Source organism: Cottoperca gobio, chromosome 8, assembly GCF_900634415.1.
Source record: "Cottoperca gobio chromosome 8, fCotGob3.1, whole genome shotgun sequence".
NCBI lineage: Eukaryota > Metazoa > Chordata > Actinopteri > Perciformes > Bovichtidae > Cottoperca > Cottoperca gobio.
Genome location: NC_041362.1, coordinates 15,209,689 through 15,234,222, shown reverse-complemented (window position 1 = coordinate 15,234,222; position 24,534 = coordinate 15,209,689). Strand labels below are relative to the sequence as shown.

General features: G+C 40.2%; 1 protein-coding gene across 1 annotated transcript in view; it reads left to right on the top strand.

Moving 5' to 3' along the window:
- The window catches only part of LOC115011815 (uncharacterized), a 196,711-nt gene that overhangs the window by 83,172 nt on the left and 89,005 nt on the right, over window positions 1-24,534 (top strand). Inside the window, exon 4 of the mRNA XM_029437046.1 lies at window positions 21,058-21,173. Coding sequence (XP_029292906.1) covers window positions 21,058-21,173 — 116 coding nt within the window. The remainder of the gene's footprint in view (window positions 1-21,057; window positions 21,174-24,534) is intronic.

Here is a 24,534-nt window from a genome sequence, read left to right as displayed (position 1 = left end):
CATTGGTTGTCACTGATTGACAACCAAGAAATTTTGCAATGCGCTAAAAAAAAGAAAGTGAAGCAGAATGCCAGTACGGCAACATGGATGTAAACACCATTGTTTTCAAGTTCTTCCAAAAAACTCTGCTCTGAACGTATTGTTTTTATTCTTTTTATTGGCTTCTAAGATACGCACAAATTGTGTTTGATGGATATGTTGGTTTGTTTACAGAAAGCTCCACAGGGTGCCTTTTAATTTGGAGCACATGCATGTTTGTATATGCATCTTTCTTGATTAAAGACCCATTGAGTAATTTAATATAAATTGTAGGTATATTTACACGTCATACCGTCTATCATCATAGATTTGGACTCGTATTTGGACTTCTCAACTGACCATTTGTGAAAATAAAATGCTTTTTTTATACTCTAATGTTTTCGCTGGCGTGTACAACACCACCTGCAAACATTATATACTTACGGTAGATTTTATTTTAATTATGTTTATTAATAGTCCCCTGCAACGATTTGTCAAACAAGTCAGTCCAGCCTCTGCTTGTGTGTGTGTGTGTAAGAACCTCCATCGGGATGTGTACAGGCATTCATTTACACATACACATAAGCACTCAACATATAATAAACCACTTTCCGCTGTTCCCCTCTTAGTCTGTCTGTCTGGCTCCCTCCATCCATCTCCACCTTCCTCCTTCGTCTAAATGATGACTATCCCGCCAGCTTAGCTCATGCTAATATCTCCAGCCATTAAGTGGATTTATGGCCCTGCCTTTCTGTGCGAGCTATAGGAACCTTTCGAAGACTCCCAATCAATGTTCTTTCTCCCGACATATACATCTGCCCGTCCCTATTTCATATGGGAGGGGCTACTGCGTTTGCCAGCAACATGTCACACATACGTAGTCGAGATTCTTTAATTAATAGATTGTTGAAAAGCCATCTGTGTTATGGCGTGTCGGACCCATAAAATACACAAAAACGTTTGTATATTTACACAATATAGATCTGTTGAAATGAAGCAGAAGTGTAATCTACATTTAGGACATTTTGTTTGCATTGGATAAACTGGATAAACTGAATGGCAGCTTCCACACAATATTAAAAATAGAAAATGTGTCATGTGGTCTGTTTTTATATAGTTCCTTCACATACAGTATATTTACCAAACTACTGCTTACGTGGACCTTTTTTCACTATTTAATTTAACCTTCACAGATCAACCCATAGCAGAGAATGACCTCTGTGCCTCTGAGGCCTTAGGACACCTTGCATGTTATTTACATAAAAACACACCACACACACACACACACACACACACACACACACACACACACACACACATGCATTGCCACAGATAAGACTCAACTATTTATGTCCGTGTTGCTAAAGGTCTTTACAAACTGACTGCTCAGTATGTAACCAGGTTTAGTTTTGTGGCAATTTATTGTGGAACAATATTCATTCGCAGTTTAGGATTCAAAGGCGTAGATTTAGTATTGCAGTACAGTTACTTGCTAGAGACTCATTAAAAATCCGAAATCAAAGCAACAGCCACGGAGATACCGTGACTTTTATTTCCAAGTATGAAACACTGGATTCTAAGTTTCCTATAATGCAATGATAGCATCATAGACCCTACCTGCCTTGTAAATTCCCAAGCCTTTCAAACTCCGTACAACCCAAGTTTTTAGCGATTTCTGAATTTGAAGTCTCCATACCCGAGATAATCCGGATGACATCATCTGGATTCTTTCTTCAATTGTTGTACAGGCAAAGTATTGCTCCTCATGACAGAACTGATTCATGTGACACATTAATGACACTTTCATTCCTGTCTTAATTGGAAAGCTAGTCGCTTGTATTGTATCACTATTGAAATGTTTGTACAATAATAGTGTAACTCATCATCAGAGCAGACCGTCCTCCCCCGAAAAAACCCGGCCGTAAAGTCATCTGTGCAAGGAGCTTATCGCGACCCATATTTACGTTTATTGTTACGTTGCGACCACTAGTGGCCGTAGTAGTTACGACAGGAGCAGAGGAGGTGGTCAGGGGATGTCGTATAAAGAGCGACAAAGTCTGCGTAGGTCAGGGGTGTCAAACTCATTTTAGTTCAGGGGCCACATAAAGGCCAATTTGATATCGAGTCGGCCGGACCAGTAAAATCACAGCATAATAACCTGTAAATAACGACAACTCCAAATTTTCCAAGTACATTCTGAAAATGTTCAAATTTAATGAACTATCTTTTTACAAAACATGATGAACAACCTGAAATTTCTTAAGAAAAAAGGTGCAATTTCAACAATATTTGGCCTCAGTTTATCATTTACACATGTGTGTTACAACTTACAGATCACAGTGTATCTACAAAGGCACAAAACATTTTGTCACCAGGTATCTACAGTAGATTGATAGATCCCAAGGGAAATTTAGGAACAGTATTTTATTTTATGATCAAAACAACTCATTTTTACACTTTGCAAAGTCATCCCGCGGGCCGGATTGGACCCTCTGGTGGGCCGCATGTTTGACACCTCTGGCATAAGTAGAAGATGTCGGGGTGGAGTCAAAGTACCTTACGTACGGAACTTAAATTACGTAACAAAACGTACTTATCCAAAACCTAACCTCGTAGTTTTCTTTCAATTCACAATAATAACCACATGTTTCTCAACGTGCGCCTCTTGCTGGTACTCTCGAATGGTCATATGTCATTTAGGTATGAGGACATGTTGCATCAGAGGTGATGCATTTTTTAGCTATTAATCTGTTGATGCAGTGTCTTGTGACCTACTGTCACCACACAGTCCAAGAGTACATTTTGGTGTCTGTTTTCACATCTCATTGTAGATAAATTTAAAATTTAAAATGTTTGTGGAAAGACGGTGTGTAACTGTAAGCTAAAGCTGTGCATCAACTCAAAGCAGTAAGCCAGTGGAAGACACAGAGATGGAGAAAAGGAGGGGGTGTGGGTGGGGTTTCTGGGAAGATGCTACAAGTGTGTGCGCTTACATGTGTGTGTGTGTGTGTGTGTGTGTGTGTGTGTGTGTGTGTGTGTGTGTGTGTGTGTGTGTGTGTGTGTGTGTGTGTAAGTGAATCAGAGGGCAGTTTGTCATGTTGCTGCTCCACAGCCCTGATCCAAGCTGACAGGTGAAGCTAAGCGCAGCTAAACAGCACACGTAACCGAGAGAACGTGAGAGAGAGATGGAGAGAGAGAGAGATTGCGAAAGAGAGAGAGCGGGAGGGAGAGGGAAGGAGAGAGAGGGAGAGAGAGATGGAGAGGGAGGGAGAGAGAGGGAGGGAGAAATGGAGAGGGAGGGAGAGAGGGAGAGAGAGACAGCGGAGATAACGAGAGACAAAAAAAGAGAATTGGGAGAGTGTGGGAGATGAGGAAAGAGGGATAGACATAAAATAAGTGCAGAGGGATGGGGAAATAGTCGTCAGAGTTAGAGAGCCATTAAAAAGAGGAACAGGCGGACTACAGAGGAAAACAAGCAGAGAGAGAGAGAGAGAGAGAGAGAGAGAGAGAGAGAGAGAGAGAGAGAGAGAGAGAGAGAGAATTTGAGCAAAATAGAAAGCTTGGGAAAGGAAATAATTGAGATTAACTGGTGAAAGAGATTGGTTAATTGGCATTTTATCAAAGAGTTGACTGAGCAAGTTAATTTTTCACACCGTCACTCCATTAATCTATCACTTCCTCCCTCCCTCTTTCACGTCTCTCTCCTTTCCTCTGCACTTCCCCTGTAATGGCCGTTTGTCAGAACGTACCATTGCAGACATGAGAATTGATTGAATGTTTTATCAGCAATAATTTTTAAACGAAAAACATAGAAGATGAGAACATTAAAGTCAAAGTGAATCATGATTATTGTCTGCCGAAGGCACAAAGGTAGTGATTGCGGGAAAAAAAGAAGAAGCAGGACAGATAGACATAGGAAGAAAAGTGTTGGTAATAATCAAATCAATGTTTTGTGCCCTTTGGAATAACATGTTCTAACCATTTTTTAAACCGAGACAAATTAGGTAAAGTGATTTTATGAAAGCAATGCAAGAGAAAATATAGCTCTTTACTGGAAAGTAGGGCTAATAATAATTGCATACTGCTGTTGGAAAACACCACTCATTATTTATTTTAACCAACATTTGTGGACCTTCACAGATTATTCTCCACCATTATTATGCAGGAAGAATCCTGTCCTGAGCTGTGCACTTGTATTTTAGGGTTATGGAGTCCAGTTTGACGATCGCATTGGCCTCAGGGATGATGTGCGATGGAATAACAAACCGCAAACTTTAAACGATATTCCCTCAAAATATTTGACATTATTTTATTGTGTGAGAAATTTGAGTTATTGTAGTATGTGCTTGTTATTATCAATGGAGACTTCGTAATTTTGTATCATAATATCCCGATAAAAGAATCACAATTGGATTCCATTAAAAGTCACCCAAGAATTCTGCTTTTGGGAATACGCCAGTGTAGTTTAAATACTATTGTCTAAATCTGATTACTCTGTATTTGTGAGCATACATCTAAAAATAATACGTTTATAGCTGAAAATATCTATATATTTTTTCTATATCATTTCATTTCAAACTGTTATGTTCATTATGCACTAAAGTTCTTAATTAAATGAAAAAAATACTTTTAATTTGTAAAGTACTTAATTCACACGGGTTTACAGACAGATTAAAAACATGTATATGGACTATTTATTTATTGAATTAGCAGAAAACATGTTATATAACATGTCCGGCAGTGGCTTAGTCAGTAGGGGGCTTGTGAGCTGTAGGTTTGCCGGTTCAAGTCACTGACCAGACCTAAAAGATGGAGTGTGACTGCTACTTGGAAAGGTCCCAGTTCACCTCCTGCCCTGCTGTGGTGCCCTTGAGCAAGGCACAGGACATCCCCTCACTCCCATTGCTCTCCGGGCGCTGTACTTTAGCTGCCCACTGCTCCTAGTACTAGACTCCTGGTACTAGGATGGGTTAAAAGCAGAGAACAAATTTCACTGTGTGTGCTGTGTGCTCTGCATGTTAGACCATTAAAAAGAGGGTTTCATCCCTCCGATTCTAATATTGTTATCCGAGATATGAAATGCCTTGTATTGGAATAGAAGATTACGGCCGTATTGTCCAGCCCTAATGGAAAATGTGTTAAATTGTTGAAAATGATATCTTAAACTTTTCAAAATAAGAGGCGGGAGGAAACAAATGAGACAAAGGCTACCTGCCAAGTATAAAAGAGAAAGATTAGCTTGGAGGATGAATGCAGGACAGAGTTCAAAAGCTCAAGTGGCTCAAGTGAAATAGACCACTTATCAACACTTCTGAGGATAAATGATGTATGTAGAAAAGATGAAAGCGGAAGAAGACAGAGGTCAAGAGAACGAACAGATAGAAAGTATAGAGATAGAGAGAGAGAATAAAGAGGGAGAGAAATAAGAGATAGAGATAGAGAATAAGAGGGAGAGAAATAAAGAGAGAGAGAGAGAGAGAGAGTAGAGATGAGAGAAGATAGAGAGAAATTAAGAAGAGAGATAGAGAGAAATAAAGATGAAATAGAGTGAGAATGAGAATGAGAAAGAGAGAGAGAAATAAAGAGACATCTCGCCGAGCCTCCCCGCTTCTCTCTCCCCTTCCACTCCCTCATCCGCTCTACCCTCCCTCTCTCCTCGCTCTCTCTCTCCGCTCTCTCTCTCTCGCCCTTCTCTCCGCTCCTCGCCGCCACTCCCTTCGCGTCCCGCTCGAGCCACCTTCCTCTCTCTCTCTCCTCTCCCTCCGCTCCCCGCCTTCTCCTGCTCTCTGCTCTCTCTCTCTCTCTCTCTCTCTCTCTCTCTCTCTCGAGATAGGTTTTTTGGTGTGGATGGAATTAGAAGTAGTCAAGTCGGACAGGTTGATAGATTAGAGTCATTGATGTGACCCACCCTGTAGGTACGCACTCACTCATGCGAAGAGAAAAGCCAAAATCAGTCTTATTGTACACACGTGTGTGTGTGTGTGTGTGTGTGTGTGTGTGTGTGTGTGTGTGTGTGTGTGTGTTTGATTTCATGACAAATGAGAAGCAAGAATTGGCTGTGAGTCTTGCTTATCCATTAGTTTATTATACCGCATTGTCAGTGTGTCCTTGCACTCTCTGTAGGTGTTTGTGTGTGACAAACTACATATTGCGTAAATCTTTGATGTCTGCGCACGAGGCTGAACTTTGAGCCGAATGCAGTGTGAAGGGAATATCTGTGCATGAGTGAATGTGTGTTATGAGCTAAACACAGGTTGACTCCTGGCTCACACTTCTGCTGCGTTGCATTGCTAAGCTTTTTATGGTGTTGCTTTCTGTTGCATTACATTGCGTTGCATCAAATTTATTGTACTGCGTCAAACAGATTAGCGCTGAGTGGTTTCGTTTTAACTATGTGAACAATACAGCTACAGATTAGACGAGGTTGATTTAGTCTTTGGAGATTAAGGGCAACAAGAGAGAAGATGACACATAGGTGTTATAACCAAAAATATGCATTATAGTGGTGTCAGAAATTAATCTAAGACTGCTGTTAAACCTCAGAGATTATGTTTTCAAGGGTATATAGTACCTGGTCCAAAGCTTTTAAAGGTATAATGTGTAATATTTCCACATTACATTGTCCAAAAAAAGACAAGACCTATTTTATATATTTTGATTAGTCGTGTACTTACATTATCCCAAATGTTTCCAACAAAACTAGGGAAATCCATAATTGCAGTCGAGTTACGATTAATTTGGTCACCTGTAATTGCATCGTAGTTTAAAACCACGTTTATATGATACACTTTATAGATCTTGGACGTTTTAAACTATATATTTTTCAGAGAGTTAAATAAGAAGATGGATTCCACCCTCATAACCATCTGCTAAATATGAAGCTACAGCCAGCAGCAGGTTAGCTTAGCTTAGCATAAAGACTGGAAAGAGCAGGAAAAAGCTAGCCTGGCTCTATCTGAAGGCAACAAAATTCACCTAGCAGCACCTCTAAAGTTCATTAACATGTTTGACTATTTCTTGGCCATGTCATGGATGTGTTACAAGAGCTAGATACCTGTCCCAAAGATGTGGCCTTTTCAGTCCAATAAGAATTGTGCGCCTGGCGCATATGTCAAAAATTGTTTTCTAGCTTCCATGTTTACTTCCGGGTTACCCCAGTGAATATGCGCAGTGGTGTTTCTCCCAAACCTCCAAAATTCATAATAGAAAGAGTCATGATTGACCTTATTTGCAGGTCAAGGTGTCCTGTCAGTGGCTTAAAAGGCCTCTCTTTTATTTTTAATATTGGTCTACGGGGAAAATGCTTTTTGGGACGCAGGGAGATTTATTGCTGCAATACTGTGTGTGGCCACTGGGCAAAATTGAAATTAAAGGTGAGTGGCAGCACCATTTACATCCATGCGCAGTAACTTCCTGGAGGCGTTGCTGGTTGCCTGGTACTTGGATTTTGTTACCTTTGGATGGAGTGAGGCTAGATGTGTGTCCCCCCCCCCCCCCCCCCCCATTTCCAGTCTTTATGCTAAGCTAAGATAGCCTTATGGATCTAGCTTTATATTTAGCACACAGACATGAGAGTGGTATTGGTAGATTGAGTTTGAGAGTGTTTAATGTTCCTGTATTGAATAGGAACAATATACATCAATTCATAAAGTTAACAGTACCGTACAAAAACTCTGGTTATCTGACTTGATGCAACAGTAACATGAACCTGGAACACGAGATCTGTAGATGTGTACTCATCCTTGAGGCATTCCTGAGTGTCTACTCAAGCGGTTTGCTCGCTTTTGATAGTTCACATTGCTGGCTGACCAGCTGCATCCCCTTAGCCACAAATAGCACCCATCTGGGAGACGCAGAGCTGTCACATCCCACTGCTCATGAAGACTTCATCCAAAATGAGCTGAGTTAAGGTTTTTCCATTCATTCATCCATCCTGTCGTGTTTTCTGAATCGTGCAAGTCGGCGTGTCTCACCTTCCTGAACCGAACAAACAGCTCCCGGGGCGAATGACCATCATACTGGCCACGCCATTTGTCCGTGCCTGCGGTCGTAATCCAAGGTCACTTAACTCCACCATTCACACACCGCTAACAACATTTAGTAAAGCCTGTCACAGTGCACTGATGGAGTGTTGTGGCATTGCTAACTCATCAATGATGTCCTGACCATGACATATTTACAGTACATGGCATGTACAGGTTGTGTGTTGGGCTTAAGTGAGTGCTTCTATAAGAGGCATTAAAGGGTGAATTGATCCCATTGTCCATGTCAAAGAGATGGATGGGTGGGATGTCGACCCCTCGGGCTGAATCAAATGTTAAAAGGGCTGGGCAATAAAACGATCTTGAACATTTTCACGATGAAATCTGTCACGTTAACGTTGAAGAATTTATGAGATTTATTTGCAATAATTTTTAGATCTGTTTTCTTCTTATCAACAAAAGAGTTAAAATGGTGGATAAATTGTTTTGTTCGTCACACAAATCCTGTGAAATGATTTGATCAATTTGGTTCGATAACATTTGAACATTTGGAAGTGTCAAATATACTGTCTGTATGTAATCGACCCTTGAACCAAATAACCCTCTCTGATAATAAATTGTATTAACCATAAACCATATTTAACCTTCTGGTTTCTTTAGGGTTCTGTCCAAATGAGAATATTCTTATAACTGTTAATTGAGCATTATTATCATTAATAAATATATATCATGACAATTATCCACATTGATCAATATGAAAAACAATCATGATAAAGTTTTTGGCCACATCGTTCGGCCCTAGGATGAATGTACTGTTACATTCAACAATAAAGTTAATTCAAGTTACAGTCTACCCTCATGAATTATGGAAACAAACAAAGTAAAGGAAGCTTTAGCACAAACATGCAATTATTTATGAAAGAGACAAAACAAAAAATGTCGAAACAGCCACATGCTGTTCAAATAACGGTAGTTGCATAAAATCAACTGTACTCTATTGTATTTGATGGAAGGTTTTCCTAATGAGTGGTTTCAGCTGTTTAGAAAGTTATAGATATCTGATAAAACAGATCAATATCATTCAATCTCAGTGTAATGATGGAAGACGGTCAGATCCTAGCACACTGAGTACCTGTACCTGTATCATCAATAATGTCAAAGGCTTTACGTGATGATAGATATTCTGCTGACAAACGTGTGTCTGAGTGTAGGCGTATTCATGCGTGGGTTATGTGTGCGTCACACTGGTGCATGTTTGAGAACAAATCCCTTGAGGAGAGTGAATCTTTGTATTTGTGTGCATGAGTGTGTGTGTTTTTTGTTCTAAAATAAAGACGGCCCAAAAATAATGAGTGCAGGCAGTGACTCAGAGGTTGACATATGGTATTTTCTGTGACATCATCTTTAGCAACGCTACAGCCTGAGCGCTGAGATCCTGCCAGCAACTGGTTCATGCGGCTTCCAGCATGCTGGCTTTGTACATTTTATTATTGCTTTACTGCTCTATACAGGGCTGGTGTATAAATCAATGTAGCAACATCTTGTGAATGAAACTCGGCCTGATTGTTTATTGTCATGACTGTAACATTTTGGAGATATTGAAATGGAGATGAGCACCAATGACTGACAACACACAGGGACGTTTATTTAGGCTTCTCTTTATTGTCGGTTTTGAGTCTTTGATACATACAGTATATTGTTTGATTCAGATTTAGTAGTTGATTTAGTGTTGGTGTCTTATTTTAGGTGAAAACTAAAGCCATTAGTCTTGTTTTCAGCAGTGACATTTTTGTCATACATCTTTTTATTTTTATGTCATCTAATCATTGTGAGGTTGCAGTTGTCACCATCTTTGGTGTGTAAAGTGCAATGGCTGTGGCTCAGGAGGTAGTCTTCCCGCCTCTTCCTGTCTGCATGCTGAAATGTTGTTGAGCAACATATTGGACGCCAATTTTCTCCCGATGGGCAGCTGCCTTGCATGGCAGCTCCGCCACCATCGGTGTGTAAGGGGCTTTTCACATGTAGTTCTTTTCAAATTAACCAAACTTAGTCTACTTAAAGTGGACCAACAGAAAAAGGACTTTTTGCGTTCATATTGTCAATTCCTTTGAAAGAGGACTCAGTTGTCTTTCTTTAAAATGTTGGATGACATTAACCTAATATTTCTTTATCAAACATCCAGAAGGAGGCGTTAGATGGTTGACCGCTGGCATTCATGCCGCACTTATTTTTGATAGCAGACTGAAAGTAACATTAACATTACATCCAAAGCACTTGACAATGTTGCACTAGCGTTAGCAAGACTGCTCATTGGCAGCTAAATCAGCTTCTGAAGAGGAGATGGTTTTGAGCAGCGGAGGATGCTATTATCAGTAAAAAAGTGTGGTTCTACAGGTCACTGAATAATACTGTATTAAACAATAATGAATATATTTCTCCACTTATCCGCCTTTCACATAAGCTAATGTTTAGTTCTTATTTGTAATAGGATGTAATATAATTTCATAGTTCAGTTTTCAAAGGCTGCTTTTTATTTAGTTTTGGTTTAATTTTTGTCGTAAAAAAAGCAACAACAACACTTATTTTATTATAGTTTTTATTTACTGGTCCACTGGGATAGTAGTGTGCCATGCTGAGCTGTTAAAATATGTTTCTCCCTCTGAACTGGGACTGAAATCAACACTTTGCAGCTGCTAACACAGATATTTGAATACTCTCACAATTAATTAACAATAACATTGAGGCAGTCAAAATGTAAATTCTTTCATAAAACAATTATTTTTAATCATTATTGATCCCAAATGCTGTCCATGACCATAACACATATTTAAGGTGGTATATCTGTATTTGTGAATACTATTTATTTCCAAAAAGGATACAATTATTTGGAATCAAACTCTTCCTATGTGAGGGTTATACACACATGGAAACACACACTCATATAAGTGGATGAGAGAATATGCATGAACACAAACCGGCCCTGGCATGGCAGGCGTTCAGCCATGCCAAGGGACATTATTTGGCAGCTGTCAGCTCTAATAGGAGTATAGCAGGGTGGGAGACGGATCTAGGCTCTGTACCAAGCCTTCAAGGGTGCACTATCTGGCAGCTCCAGCATATATGCTTGTCTTGCTATGTGCATTTGTGCGCACGTGTACAAGTATGCGAATGATTGTGTGTCAGAGGGACTGGTGTATCAGACCCCCTTTGAGATAATGCTTGCTACCACTTGTGCCACTGCAGTGTCCATTTAGCCTACTATCTTGTGTGTGGGAATCTGGCCGTGTGTGTGTGTTGCCTCCTTCTGACAGCAGTGATGGGATAGAGTGCAGCGAATTACTGATGAAGAGAGACTTCAAGTGTTTGCTCTGTCACTTCATAACACCATAAAAGAAAAGGGAGGGAGAGATGAAAAGATGGATAAACTACAGCACGCACATGCACGCACACGCACACGCGCACACGCGCACACACACACACACGCACACACACACACACACACACACTATGCTACATATGGATCTCTCTTTCTGCCTTCTCCTCTTACCTACTAAGGCTTCATTTGGCGTTCTAGTTCAAACGGCTCATTCAGAGGCAACAGTTTTGGATGAATAACTATGAATTTCAACTTGATTCCCAAACCAAATCAGATTTTTTTTTTTAAAGATGCAAAACTGCTCATTGCAAGCAACATGAAGAAGATTGTAAACCTACTTAAGGGAATATTTCACCAACAGAAAAATCATTTGTCCATCAATTACTCACCCCGTGTTACTTTGAGTTTCTGAAAAATAAACGTGTTTTTTTTGCAAGCCTCCAAGTTGAACGAAGAATCAAACCAGAGACCATGGTGGGATCACACCAGCCACGACACCAAATGGGGCCAGGGGTATAAAGTGTGTGGGCGGGGGAAAATGGCCCCTTGGTGCCCTTGCTCGGACCACGCCCGTTTTTGATCTCGACCTTCATTTTGATCTCAACTCTAGATCTGTTATGTTTTGTCAGTGCATCTGACAATATCTGACAATAGCTTCGGTGGTGGTTCCTGTTACAGTAGGTGTCTCCAGGAACACATTTTGCCATGATAACACACACAAAGTCTCACGAGCTGAAAACACTACCAACGTCGCTGGTAAAGTCTTAAATAATTGTAGTGCCTGCACAAGCGTGAAACTGTTTGTGGAAGAGTTTAAAATAGTAAGGTTTTAGCAATAATACAAGTTTTTTGGGAAGTGGTGAGCATGACACTGGTTAAATTAGACTTGTATTATCCTGCATGAGTTGTGTGAGAGTTTGTAAACGGATGTTATTATATAGTTTTGTTGTCGTTAAATGCGGTACCCATTTACTTCAATTGTCGTTTTTCCGTTATTTCCTTCCCTGTTCACCGTGGAGGCAGGGAGAAGAGAATGAGTAATTGATGTACAAATCGTCATTTTGTGGACAAAGTAACAAAATACCCAAGCATAGTATGTAAGATCAAACAAGTAGGTGGAAAATCAGATAATTTTGTCATAATGAAGGATTTTTTTGGTTTGTTTATTTGTTTTGTATTTTGGGATCTCACATTTCTAATTAATAGTGAAATATGAGAGACAGGACAGAGAGATAACAGCCCCCACATGCTCATAAACATGCCCACATCCTCCTCGCTTGCTCATATAAAAATTCCCTTTGCCTGCCCCGGAGGATTTCTTTGTTAAATTATTGGTAACCACTACACACACACACACACACACACACACACACACACACACACACACACACACACACACCTACACATACACCTACACACACACACACACACACACACACACACACACACACACACACACACACACACACACACACACACACACAATCACACAAACAAGAATTTCCCTCCCACTGATATATAAAATGCATTTCCCTCCCACTGTAACCCCTCTAAATTACCACCCATGAGAATTAAATGGTGAGTCACACTTGTGTGGCATCTATTAACTCCCTCTAGGCACATCCGTAGATAGGACACCGACAGCTGTGTGTGTGTTTGTCTAAAGCTGCCTTCACATGATAAGAAATGTGCACCTCACTACATCATCAAAAACTTGCTACGTCACAAACGGCTGTTATCTCATTGGTTGCGCTTCAAAAGGTCAGTTGCAACCAAAGTTAAAGTTTAAATAAATTGAACATTGAGCGCAAGTGCTTCGAGCGTCATTGTAGCGCTTCCGCCTACAATGACAAAAACAACGGCACAGCAAGCGCAGAGCGTTTTTACCGCTAATCATGTGAAAGCAGCTTTAAAGGGACAGTGTGAAGGATTTAGCAGTGTCTAGCGTTGCGGATTGCAGATTGCAACCAACTGACCACACCTCTGCTAACCCCTTCCTTTACAAGACTGTGGTAACAAGCTGGCGAGTGCAAAACCGTGATAACGCCATGGAATCTTTCAGCAAACAAATTCAGGGCGATGGCTGCCGTTACCTCCGTGTTACAAGTGTGTCGGAGAACGACAGTGGCTTTCAGGTAACGCAAAAGACATTAAAGTCCCTATTTAAAGCCAGAGTTTGGTTTGTCCGTTCTGGGCTACTGTAGGAACTTGGCGGTGCAACATGGGAGACTCACAACTCACACAACCCGTCTTAGTTTCAGGTCATTATACTGATATAATGAAAACATAGTTATGAATATTATATTCCATTTCTGCTAATAGATCCCCCTAAATAATACACACCGAGTGTGTGAACATGATCCATGTCTTTGTAGGTTGGTCGGGTGGCGCGACTGTAGGTGGCGAGCAGCATCACAAACAATTATACACCATCCCTGGTTGTAAACAGCAGGGTTGTATCTCTATGCTCGGTCCCATGCTAGTTTACAGGGCCCTGGAATCATCTGTGGGGGGGCTTGTAATCTAAACTAACCTGCTGTGACAGTGAAGAGTGATTCAGCTACAAAATGCTGTGTTATAGACCCAGGGGAGTAAATGTGTTTGTGTGCACCAGTGTGTGTTTGTGTACAGAACAATACTGAATGTCTTATTACATGACCGTGGGGTGTTTTTCTCACTTTATTTTTAGCAACGAAACACACTTTGACAATTGAAAGCAATAGTGCACATTTAGTTATACAACCAAGACCGGGGCCGCTGCAAGGTTGCGATAAGCCAACAAACAACAACTGTATGGAGATAAAGTGATTTGGTTTCACAGTGTTTGACTGCATTGATTTGCAATTTGACCGTGAAATAAATAGCTGCCCTCTCTTCTCCTCAGGAGTTGTGTGGCATAGCAAAATGTGTTTAAGCCGAACATCACAAAAAGAGTGTTTCTTTAATGCTTGCAAATTCAATTCTATTACAATCCACTTGCTTAATGGACATTGCATTTGCACATTTGCATGTGAGTGAGTAAACAAGTGACTTCATCATGCTGGACTCTTAATCAGCCTTTTGAGTTTTCTGTCATGTCACAACAACAAAACAAAAAGTGCTTACATAAGCTCATGAAGTTAGCCTCTCCTCTCCTGAACTGCCTTCTGTGTTCAAGGGCTCATTTACAGCCAAGGTACTTGGGGTACTGAGGGAATGGATAACATTTTAATTAAATATAAATGTGTCAGATCATTTATTCTTTTGATTATTGTTTCTAATGAAGCAGTTTAACTCACACTTAAGACATTTTACAGACTCAATCATCACTTTATTAATACTCTAATGTTGTATTGGACTGCATTAGTTGTAGTGAAGCCCACATTAACTAATGAACTGAGTGTGAATGATGTAGGATACATCATAAAGACTGCTGCTCCAATTAGTATGTGATTTCTAGCCATGTTAGCAGTATGGCTCTGGGGATGGCAATATTGGCCTGTGGGACAATTGGTGTGCCACTTTAGTCCAGTCTTAAATATCTCAACAACTGTTAAATGAATTGCCATGAAATTGGGTAGAGGATGAATCCCACTGACATTGAAGATCCCCTGACTTTTTCTTTATAGCGCCACCACCATGAGGTTGAGTTGGTTGGTTTTAAGTGAAATGTCTAAACCAACTATTGGTTCTATTGTCATGAAATTTGGTGGATACATTCATGTTCACCTGAGCTTGAATGTAAGTTTTGTTTTTCCCTGACTGTAAATGTAGCGCCATCATAAGGTCAATATGTGCATTTGTTCAGTACTTACCAGCACAACTAATGACACTCCCATCAGCCCCGGCTGTACATTGTGTTTAGTGCTAAGTTGCTAATGTAAGGATGCTAATGCGACAAACTAAGATGATGCACTTCGTAAAAACTTTGCATCAAATTCTCATTGTGCGCATGTTAGCATGCTAACATTGGCATTTACTCTAAAGCTTAAAATTGCAGCAATGCTGTCGACTCTTAGTCTTTTCAATGCAAGGTTCTGATTAACTCACTGAGACTAAATCTTCACTTTCAACTTATCAAATGTCATCTTTATCGTATATGGCTTATGCTAATACCTAAAATGTTGCATGCATTCATTCACACACAGACATGATTAACCACTACTGCCTCTTATCCCCAGATACTTTTGATACTCTAGAACAATGTATCTTTAATACTCTTTAATCTGTATATAAAATGTCCCTTTTTCAATCCAATCTACTTGATATGAAATGTATATAGAAGGCAGATTTGTCTTTCTTCTCTGCGCTAGCCGTGGTAAAGTTAGAGGGGGGAGAACTTCATAGAGACAGTGTTGAGTTGTCAAAGTCTAATCCAATGCCACATGTTTCACCCATGAGAAGGTTCATGCTGCGTGAATACCAGCGCAGTTTTTCAGAGGCTAATCGTTTTTCATATAAACGTCTGAATGATTACTAATTGCGCCCGACTGAAAAGATTCCACGATGCTACATGGCTGACTCCATTTAAAGCAATTACCACACATATTAAGCTGCTTCACTGGAAAACATGCTCAGTCAGATGGCTCATAAGGACTTTAAATGTGTCACTGTTATCAGTTTGAACATCTTTGTAGCTGCTGGGTTTTTGAAGTTTATATGTTTTCTCAAATCAAATTTTGGGGGATATCAGGGGTAGCTTGATGTGTTTTGTGTTTTCTTACTCTGCAATATTTATCAAGACTCGATTGGGACAATGCTGAGCATGTGGTGCTGTAAGCCTGTCAGACTGCCTGGAGAGGTTTCTGTGGAGTTTTCCAGAAGTTCCACCAAACCGCTTGGGATTAAAAACCCTCTCTGGTGGATATTTACAGCCTTCGGCTGAATCTTTTTTGTTTGTGAGCTTTGAAAAATACAGTCTCTGTACATCAGCTTTTATTCATTATTCAATTCATATCCCGTCTTGCATTACAAGGGAAATCCATTTTTTTGTAGGAAAGTGCTCATCGGCTCTTTTTGAATGCAAACCTCATGAAATGATTTAACAATATTCTATCAAGAAAAACAACACACCATAACATCTAACAATAGGGATTTTTCAATATGAAGAAAGTTGACTCAAATCAACCAAATTGGTATTTGTACAGTATAAAAACAAGAGATGTTTTTAGTTCATAAAGTGAAATATGGACGGTAAGAAAGAGCAGTTGACATTGCTTTAAAAGTCACAATGAAATTAGATGTGACTCACTGACTCATACAAAACTCACAGACCTGTAGTTTGACTTTGCGGTGTCAAACTACAGGGTGGGGCTGTCCCAGCATGCACTGCGTGAGAGGCGTGTTACATCCTGGACTGGTGCTGCTCTGAAGGCTGCTGCTGTTCTACTTAATTTAGGTGATTGGGGCAGATTGACATTGTAACAATAACACAGAAAATCCATACATGATTTAGCTAAATGAAATGCAAATAGTGACCTCTTATACCTTAGTAACCGTAACTCTGTCAGGCTCAAGCCACTAGCATGCCCTGAGTGCTATACATCATTGAATCCTTTCACTCCCATAAAGTTTGGGTCTTCATAAAAAACAAGTGTTAAAAACAATGGTTAAAATTAAAGTAACAGGCTGAGATATCCTGACTTTTAGTCCCTGGTATTGGTCATAATTCCATCTTAATTTCTATTGAGCCATCTGGTAAATTCCCACGTCTTTTAAACTCCATGTCCTCAGTGTGCGACGCATGATTTCTGTTTTACATTGTTTTGTTTCAAAGCCCAAGCCGGGAAATTAACCCTAAAATGACTCTGAGGAAATCATCAGGCTTATTTTCACAAGCTCCTCCAGAGCCACGGAGGACATTATTCAACAGTTTTTAAACGATGAACATTGCTTCTTATGACAGGTGAAGTTTCCATCATGTGCAAAATCCCCGTCAAGTGTACAAAAAGGCCAGTTACTTCAGCTCAACTTAAAAAGTGTCAATGGCTTTTTATAACAGGCCCATCTTTAAGAAAAAAAGAAGAAGGCATGTGGGGCGTACTGTACATTGTTTTTGTGTGCAGGCCTGCAGCACACTGCATCTTCTATCCTCCGTCATGTCGCTAGGAAGTGTGTGTTGTTTGAAGTGCTGCATGTCAACACTTAGAGCTCCCACCCTTATCATGAAAGAGCCAGATATCCCTCTGCATATAGACTGGGAGGATACTGTTCTGATCTGGGGGTTTACAAGTATTTGAATTTCGGTGCAGCTTTACCATTCGTCAGAGCGATGTGGTGAAAAGCCGGTAGAGGTGAAAGCTGTTGGTAAATGCATTCCATCACTTTATTATTTATCATTTATGGATTGTGTGTTCGTGTGCACCGACGGCGAGCTCTGATGTCCTCATATCACTCTGTATCATTTCAAGAGTGCTAATACTACAAGTTAGAATAGTTTATGTGACAGTTTCCTCAGGGCGGGGGAAGAGAGACGAGGGAGAAAATAGAGAATTGGGCCAAAGGGTGAAACGGACCAGACACAATGATGTGAGAGTGCAAGAGCGGCAGAATCAGAGGGTTGATGGGAGAAGAAAGAGAGACGGAGGGTTGAGGAAGCGATACAGGGAGAGATAAAAAAAAAAAGCCTTGTAGCGACGGAAAAGACGAAGAAAGGGGAGGGGGGGGGTGATAACAGGAGGGGAATGGAGTCAGACGCAGAAAGTTGAGAAGATAAGACACACAGGATTAGAAGAGGAGAGAAAGAAAGAGAAGATGTTTCCAGGGAGATAGAGGGTGTATAGAACAACAAGTACTCCACACTAGCGCTCTGAAGCGTTCTGGAGGGGACGAAAGCAAGAGACGCAGAGCGAGCGGGCGGGGAGACGAGAGAGTGACGGAGATACAGCATCAGCTCGCTTTATTACCAGAGAGAATGAGATGAGATGAGAGAAAATGGATTGGCTAGCAAGCACAAAATGCAAAAGGCACTTGAGATGCATGTGTGGTGTGTATGTGCTCCTGTGGCACATACTGCCCATACCATCCAGTGTTAGGACACATTTCATGGGTATTTATTGTCCTTGCATGCCCGTCAATGCACTCATTTCCACATTAAAATCTATTTAACTTACATTGTATCCGTAAAACCTCAAATGTTGTAGTTTTAGGAATACATTCCATGACTAGCTTTATACATATTTGCCAGAAGACATGACTTGCCATCTCAGCAGGGGTGTAATATCAAGCAAACTTTTTTTCCCGGATGTTAATTTATACTGGCAAGGTTTTGCTGAGCTGGGTATTTTTCACATGCACACCAGGGAGCAGCTGAGTATTGCTTTAATGGCACCTTAGCTGCGTGAAGAGTGTCAAGGGAGAGGAAAGAAATAGCAATCTAATTTCAGATTTTTCCTGCCTGATACTTCTGATTTGGTGTAGTACTGTGCAGTCACTGAACGTCTCTCAACAGCATCAATGGGCATTTCTTTGCTGTCTAGTAGAAATGTACTGTATAATTGCCTGCACCAAGGAGAGCATGTTTCTACCCTGTCAGTTCATTTGTTTGTTTCTATCTCAAGCGAACATTTCAAAAGCTCATAATTTGATTTCTACTCAAATTTGGTGGACAAGTAGCACATAAAGACAAACAGCTGATCACACGATCAGTTTATTACAAATAGAACATCTGCCATGACCTCCTACCTCAGCAAACACTTTACAGTAACTTACCCGTAACTCTACGTAATAGCAACTTTTATTAGAAACGTCCTACTTGTTAATGCCCAGATCTTTCAAACTCCATGCCATGGACTGTATATAAGAATTGCCCGTAGCCACCGTGACGAACACCCACTGGATTGTGGACTACCTTTTTTAGACTTGAGTTTGGCATTTTGGCCATCGCCATCTTGACTTTTGGAACCAGAAGTGACACGAGATGGTGGAGCAAAGAAAATCTTGTGTGTTACAATCCAATTTCATGAACAGAAAACGCTCAGTGGAAGAGTCAAAGCTCTTAAGACGAAAACACGGAGAGCAATCAAACCGGACACTGTGGTAGCGACCTGTCAATCACAAGGTATCCTCTTCCTAAAGCATACCCTGCTTTATCGTCTATTACTTTAAATAGGACCATAATTTACTCAATGAACGTAAAGCTGTATTGAAGACTTGCAATTGAGAACATGAACTCATTTTCAAAAATATTTAAAGAGGTAATAAATCAAGTGAGAAAAAGTGTCATTTTATTAGACTTTCTCATAGACTTCTATACAATCTTCATCACCGGTAAGTCCTAAAAGTCATCATAGCAATGTCAATATGTCATTGTATATCATGACCTGGAGTATACCAGTTTCAATTTAGTTTTCATGCTATATTAAACATACAATAAAGAAATGTTGTGACCTTCACATTGGAACCCAATAGAATAGCGCCTTTTGCACACATCTATATCACGATACACCGTTTAGTTTTGGAGCTGTGCGCACTGCTACTCCCCACAATATCTACGTCTACTGTGTTGAATTGCATTATATAGTGCAAGTGTTCATGTTTTTATGCTTGCTGCTCCCATGACCACGAGGCAATCATTTCACAGCGGGCTAATAAAAAGACAGTTGCTCTGCTGCATTTGGGGTTTCAACAGTGAGATTAACAGAGAGGAAATATTTATGGGTCTCTTGATAGCAGCTCCTAGGTCACAGCTGATTTGTTGACTGTGTTGCTATAAGTTCCTTGTCAATGGCTACATGTTCCTGTTGAGTGCTCTCTTGGTTTTAGTCCTTGTTAATGTGAGCAAATACTGGCAAGTTTATAAGAAACAATTAAAGAGGTGGAAATAGAATACAACTTTTCCTCTGAGCAGCAGGTGTTGATATGTGTTCTTTTTATTCCTTCTTTACCTTATTAAAAACAAATAGTGGCAGGAGCTAATTTAGTAGCTGTAAAAGGGCAATATATTATATTCTTTGTACTGTAGCAATTAAACTGTAATCACACATATGAGAGTGATGCCCCTTTGTATCAGATCACTTGAAACAAACGCTTGTATAAAAAAAACACTTTTTCTTCTTGCATTTTGCACAGAAAAGACAAGAGAAAGCGACCACTTAGAATGAAACCGACCCACTAGCTCCTGTCTGTCTGTCAGTCCGTGTCCTTGTTTACAGCTGCAGGTTCTGCGTGCTCCGAAACAGTTAACGCTGCATGTTTGAAGGCTGTTTCCTGCCTGTGTTCCAGTTTTGTGGAGGCACCAGAACTTGTTCAAAGGCATCAAACAATTTTATTTATTTTTTATAAATGATTGATGCTCCCAGTTGGCAGACATCCAGAGAAACATCCTTTTCATCCTCAATTCCACTTTTTTGAATTTTAATTCTGAGCGTTTTCTGTTTGGGTTTGTTTTCTAGACGTGAACAATCTGTTTCAAAATTGTCTTTAGTCTCAGGTAGAGCAATTAACATGAAGGCTGTTTGGATACTTTTAATAATGGATTTTCATATTATATCCGCATGATCATGTGTTTATTATCATATTTTCTCTCTCTGTCCCATCACGTCTCTCTGTTTGTCTCACTAGGTCTCTCATTTACCTGACGATACTCTTGTTTTTCTCTCTCTTTCCTTTGTGTGGTCTCTTGAGATTTATGTTTATTTTTCAGTGTGTATGCAGGATGCTTCTGTAAAGTGTGTAAATGTGTGTTTTTCTTCCTCTGTCCAGGACTCTGACAGAGCTTATGAAGCAGCCAGGGGAGGCAGGAATGGTGGATGGAACTGGGATTCATCATCCTATAGGGACCAACGGCATCTCCGCCAGGTCACTCCGCTCCAATAATGGTCAGTTCTCCAAGAGTGTGTCTGTGTATCTTTATGGGTTTGCATGCAAGCACACTGAGGTGACGTTAAATGACTGACAACAGAGGTTTTGCAGTTGCATCACAAATCAACTACAGCTTGTGCAATCAGATCAACAGTAGTCATTTTTTTATTGATATACTGTATATACTCGGCAGTACCCCGTCACTGACACCACGATATAATTCAGCTGTTTTCAACTATTTGCCAATTAATTTAAGATAACTATTTCAACTTTTTATCAATTGTTTTTAGCTAACTATATTTCAAATGTTTATCCACTACCTTAAGCTAATTACTTCAACTTTTATCTATTACCTTTAGTTAACTATACTTCAAATGTTTATCCATTGCTTTAACCTCTTAAGCTAACTATTTAAACTTTTATCTATTACTTTTAGCTAACTAGTTCAACTTCATATCAACTGCTTTTAGTTAACTATATTTCAAATGTTTATCCACTACCTTAAGCTAATTACTTCAACTTTTTATCTTTTACTTTTAGCTAACTATTTCAACCGTTTATCAATCATTAGCTAACTGTTTCAGCTTCTATGCTCTCTTCCTAGCTAGTTTTTTTCACACTCTCAACATGTGGTGTTGAGGTGTTACGACTCAGTGTATTTCTTCTATTCAAAATATAATTTCTATGTTTTCAAATTAATTAAGCTACTCTACAATCTTCCAACAAACTCCCTGGCATCTGTAGAAGTGCCCCTCGGAGCACAAGTACCAATGCTTTGGAGCAACCTTCCAAATGCAGAGCAATTCTGAAACCACGGGGTGGATTAATTGAGAGGACTGGGACAAAGCCTTAATATCCAGTGAGACTTACCACAACACATCAGTGCTTAGCTCACAGGACAGTGAATACACCATAGACCCATTAACTGCATATTTACTATATCTTTACATTCCTGCACTTAAACCCCCTTGTACCCGTCTATATTGGCACACTTAAACACACATATAGGACTATTGCTTTCTGGCTGTCTCACACACACACACACACACACACACACACACACACACACACACACACACACACACACACACACACACACACACACACACACACACACACACACACTCACACACACACACACACTCACACACATGTGTCATCTATGGGCAAGGAAGCACAGGGACAGACAGGTCATTTTTAATTAAGATGTAATTAGCCGTGTTCCAGCTCCAAACCCACAGAGGGAACAATGTGTGACCCATCTGTCTACCGCTTTCTCTTTTGACCACACACGCAGTAGCACACACATACTTACATGCTCAATATAACCCTGCGCTTCTTCAGAGGATTGAGACTCAAATTAGTGTCCATGTTTCCTGAGGGCTCATTTGTGACAAGAGTGATGGCATGTTCAAAAGGACAAAGGTCCCTGTTGCCTCACCATTTTGTCCTTGTCATCAGGCGCAGCAGAGAAAATGTGGTCCAATTGTTTTGTAGTATCCAGACTGACTTGTGTTACTGTGTGTCAGGAAAATATCTTTATTGTTAACCACTTAAATTGATATCTGGTTACTCACGAAAGCACACGTGACGCCATATGATATCAATAAACACAATACCTTTCTTTATCGAGCATACAAGCACAGGTACGAACAACGATGCCAGATGTATCACATGCTCTGGTTCGTATACTGATCATTATAGTGTAATGTTTTCACATTTCACGAATGCACGCACTTACACGTGCTGCATTAATCCACACATACAGAAAAAAACGAAAATGCAGAGGCTTCTCCCTTTGCTTTCATCTTCCCACCATTGCAATAAACAAGTTTTTGGCCTTCTTTTCACCCCATACTGCGCTTATTAGCACTCTGTTTTCTTCTGTCTTGCTCTCCCTAGCTCCTTAAATGTCTTTCTTCCCCTGCTATTAAATCCCCCCCTTTTCCCTCTGCTTTCTCACATTTCTTTTCTCTTGGTGCTTTTATGTAGTCTTCAACATCATTATCTAATCAGCCTTTCAGCATCACGAACACACATTTTTATTACATACAGTAGGTAGAATACTATATGTAATAGCATTTTCAGCATGTTTGTTTATCTTTAGTATTGTGTGTGTGATATAGTTATCATTTGAGTATTGCTTTTTTAATCTGATGGGTCTGGAGGATGCACACATTTAGAATCTAGAACTGTTAAAGGAATATGGACGTATTTAGCCACATTTTAAACCTTAAAATAAAGGTTACTGTAGCTCTCAAACCACATTTTGTTTTGTTTTCCATCTTACATTTTCCTTTCTGCCCACGTTACCTGCATGGTTAGATGTAATGACATGTACATGCTGTAAAATTCCAGCACTTTGGCAACACAATAAGAAAGAAGAATTATTTGCGGATACTTTATTGCTCAGCGTAGAATGAGGGAGAATGATTCCTGTAGATGGAAAGATAATTAAAATGGGGCAAGTAAATATCAAAAGGACGGGTGGGAGAGGTGTAAAAGGGAGAATAAACACAGTGGACATATGGGAGAAAGAGTGTATATGAATATGTGCGTGTGTGCGTTGCAGGGGTTGAATGGGGGTTCAGGGTGATGACAGTAGGGGCGATGGGAAGAAGCTATCTTGATCCCTCTGTGTCAGCGGTCTACACATAATCACCTCTTAATTAAACACATTTAATCCTCCAGGCCACTTAGACAGACAGAGAGAGATGAGAAACAGAGATGGAGTGAAAGACAGAGAGAAAAAAGTAGAGAGCAGTAGACAGATGGGTATGAATGAATGGTATGAAAAGACATCTAGACAGTGTGGCAAAAGTATTTTTCATTACTTTTTCAAGACCTACAGTAAAATGGCACACTTATAACTAAACGGGCAGTCGGAGAGTGCAGACCTCTGTCAAGGCCGTTTCAATATGTATCCCACCCGTCATGTGGATCCACTCCAAAGCTTAATGGGTTCTTCCTTGGCCCATGCTACACCCTTCCACCAAGTTTTATAAAAAATCGGGTCAGTAGTTTTTCTGTAATGCGTCTGACAAACAGACAAACAAACCAAACCAAAAAGCATAACCTGCTTCTCTGATAATGAAGAACCGTATTGCCTTTCAATGGGAAAAAAAATGTCTACGGTAAAAGCACTTTAAAATGATTGTGCAGCAGTTTGCAGCCATGCTAAGCCTGGCTCTATGGATGTGGTCCGTCAGTGGGTCCACCACTTTGGTCCAGACTGAAATAGCTTGGCAACTGTTGGATATATTGCCATGGAATTGTTGGTCCCCAGAGGATGAATCCTACCGACTGTGCCGATCCCCTGACTCTTTCTTTAGCGCCACCATAAGGTTGACACTTTTGTCTCAGAGCAAAACGTCTTCC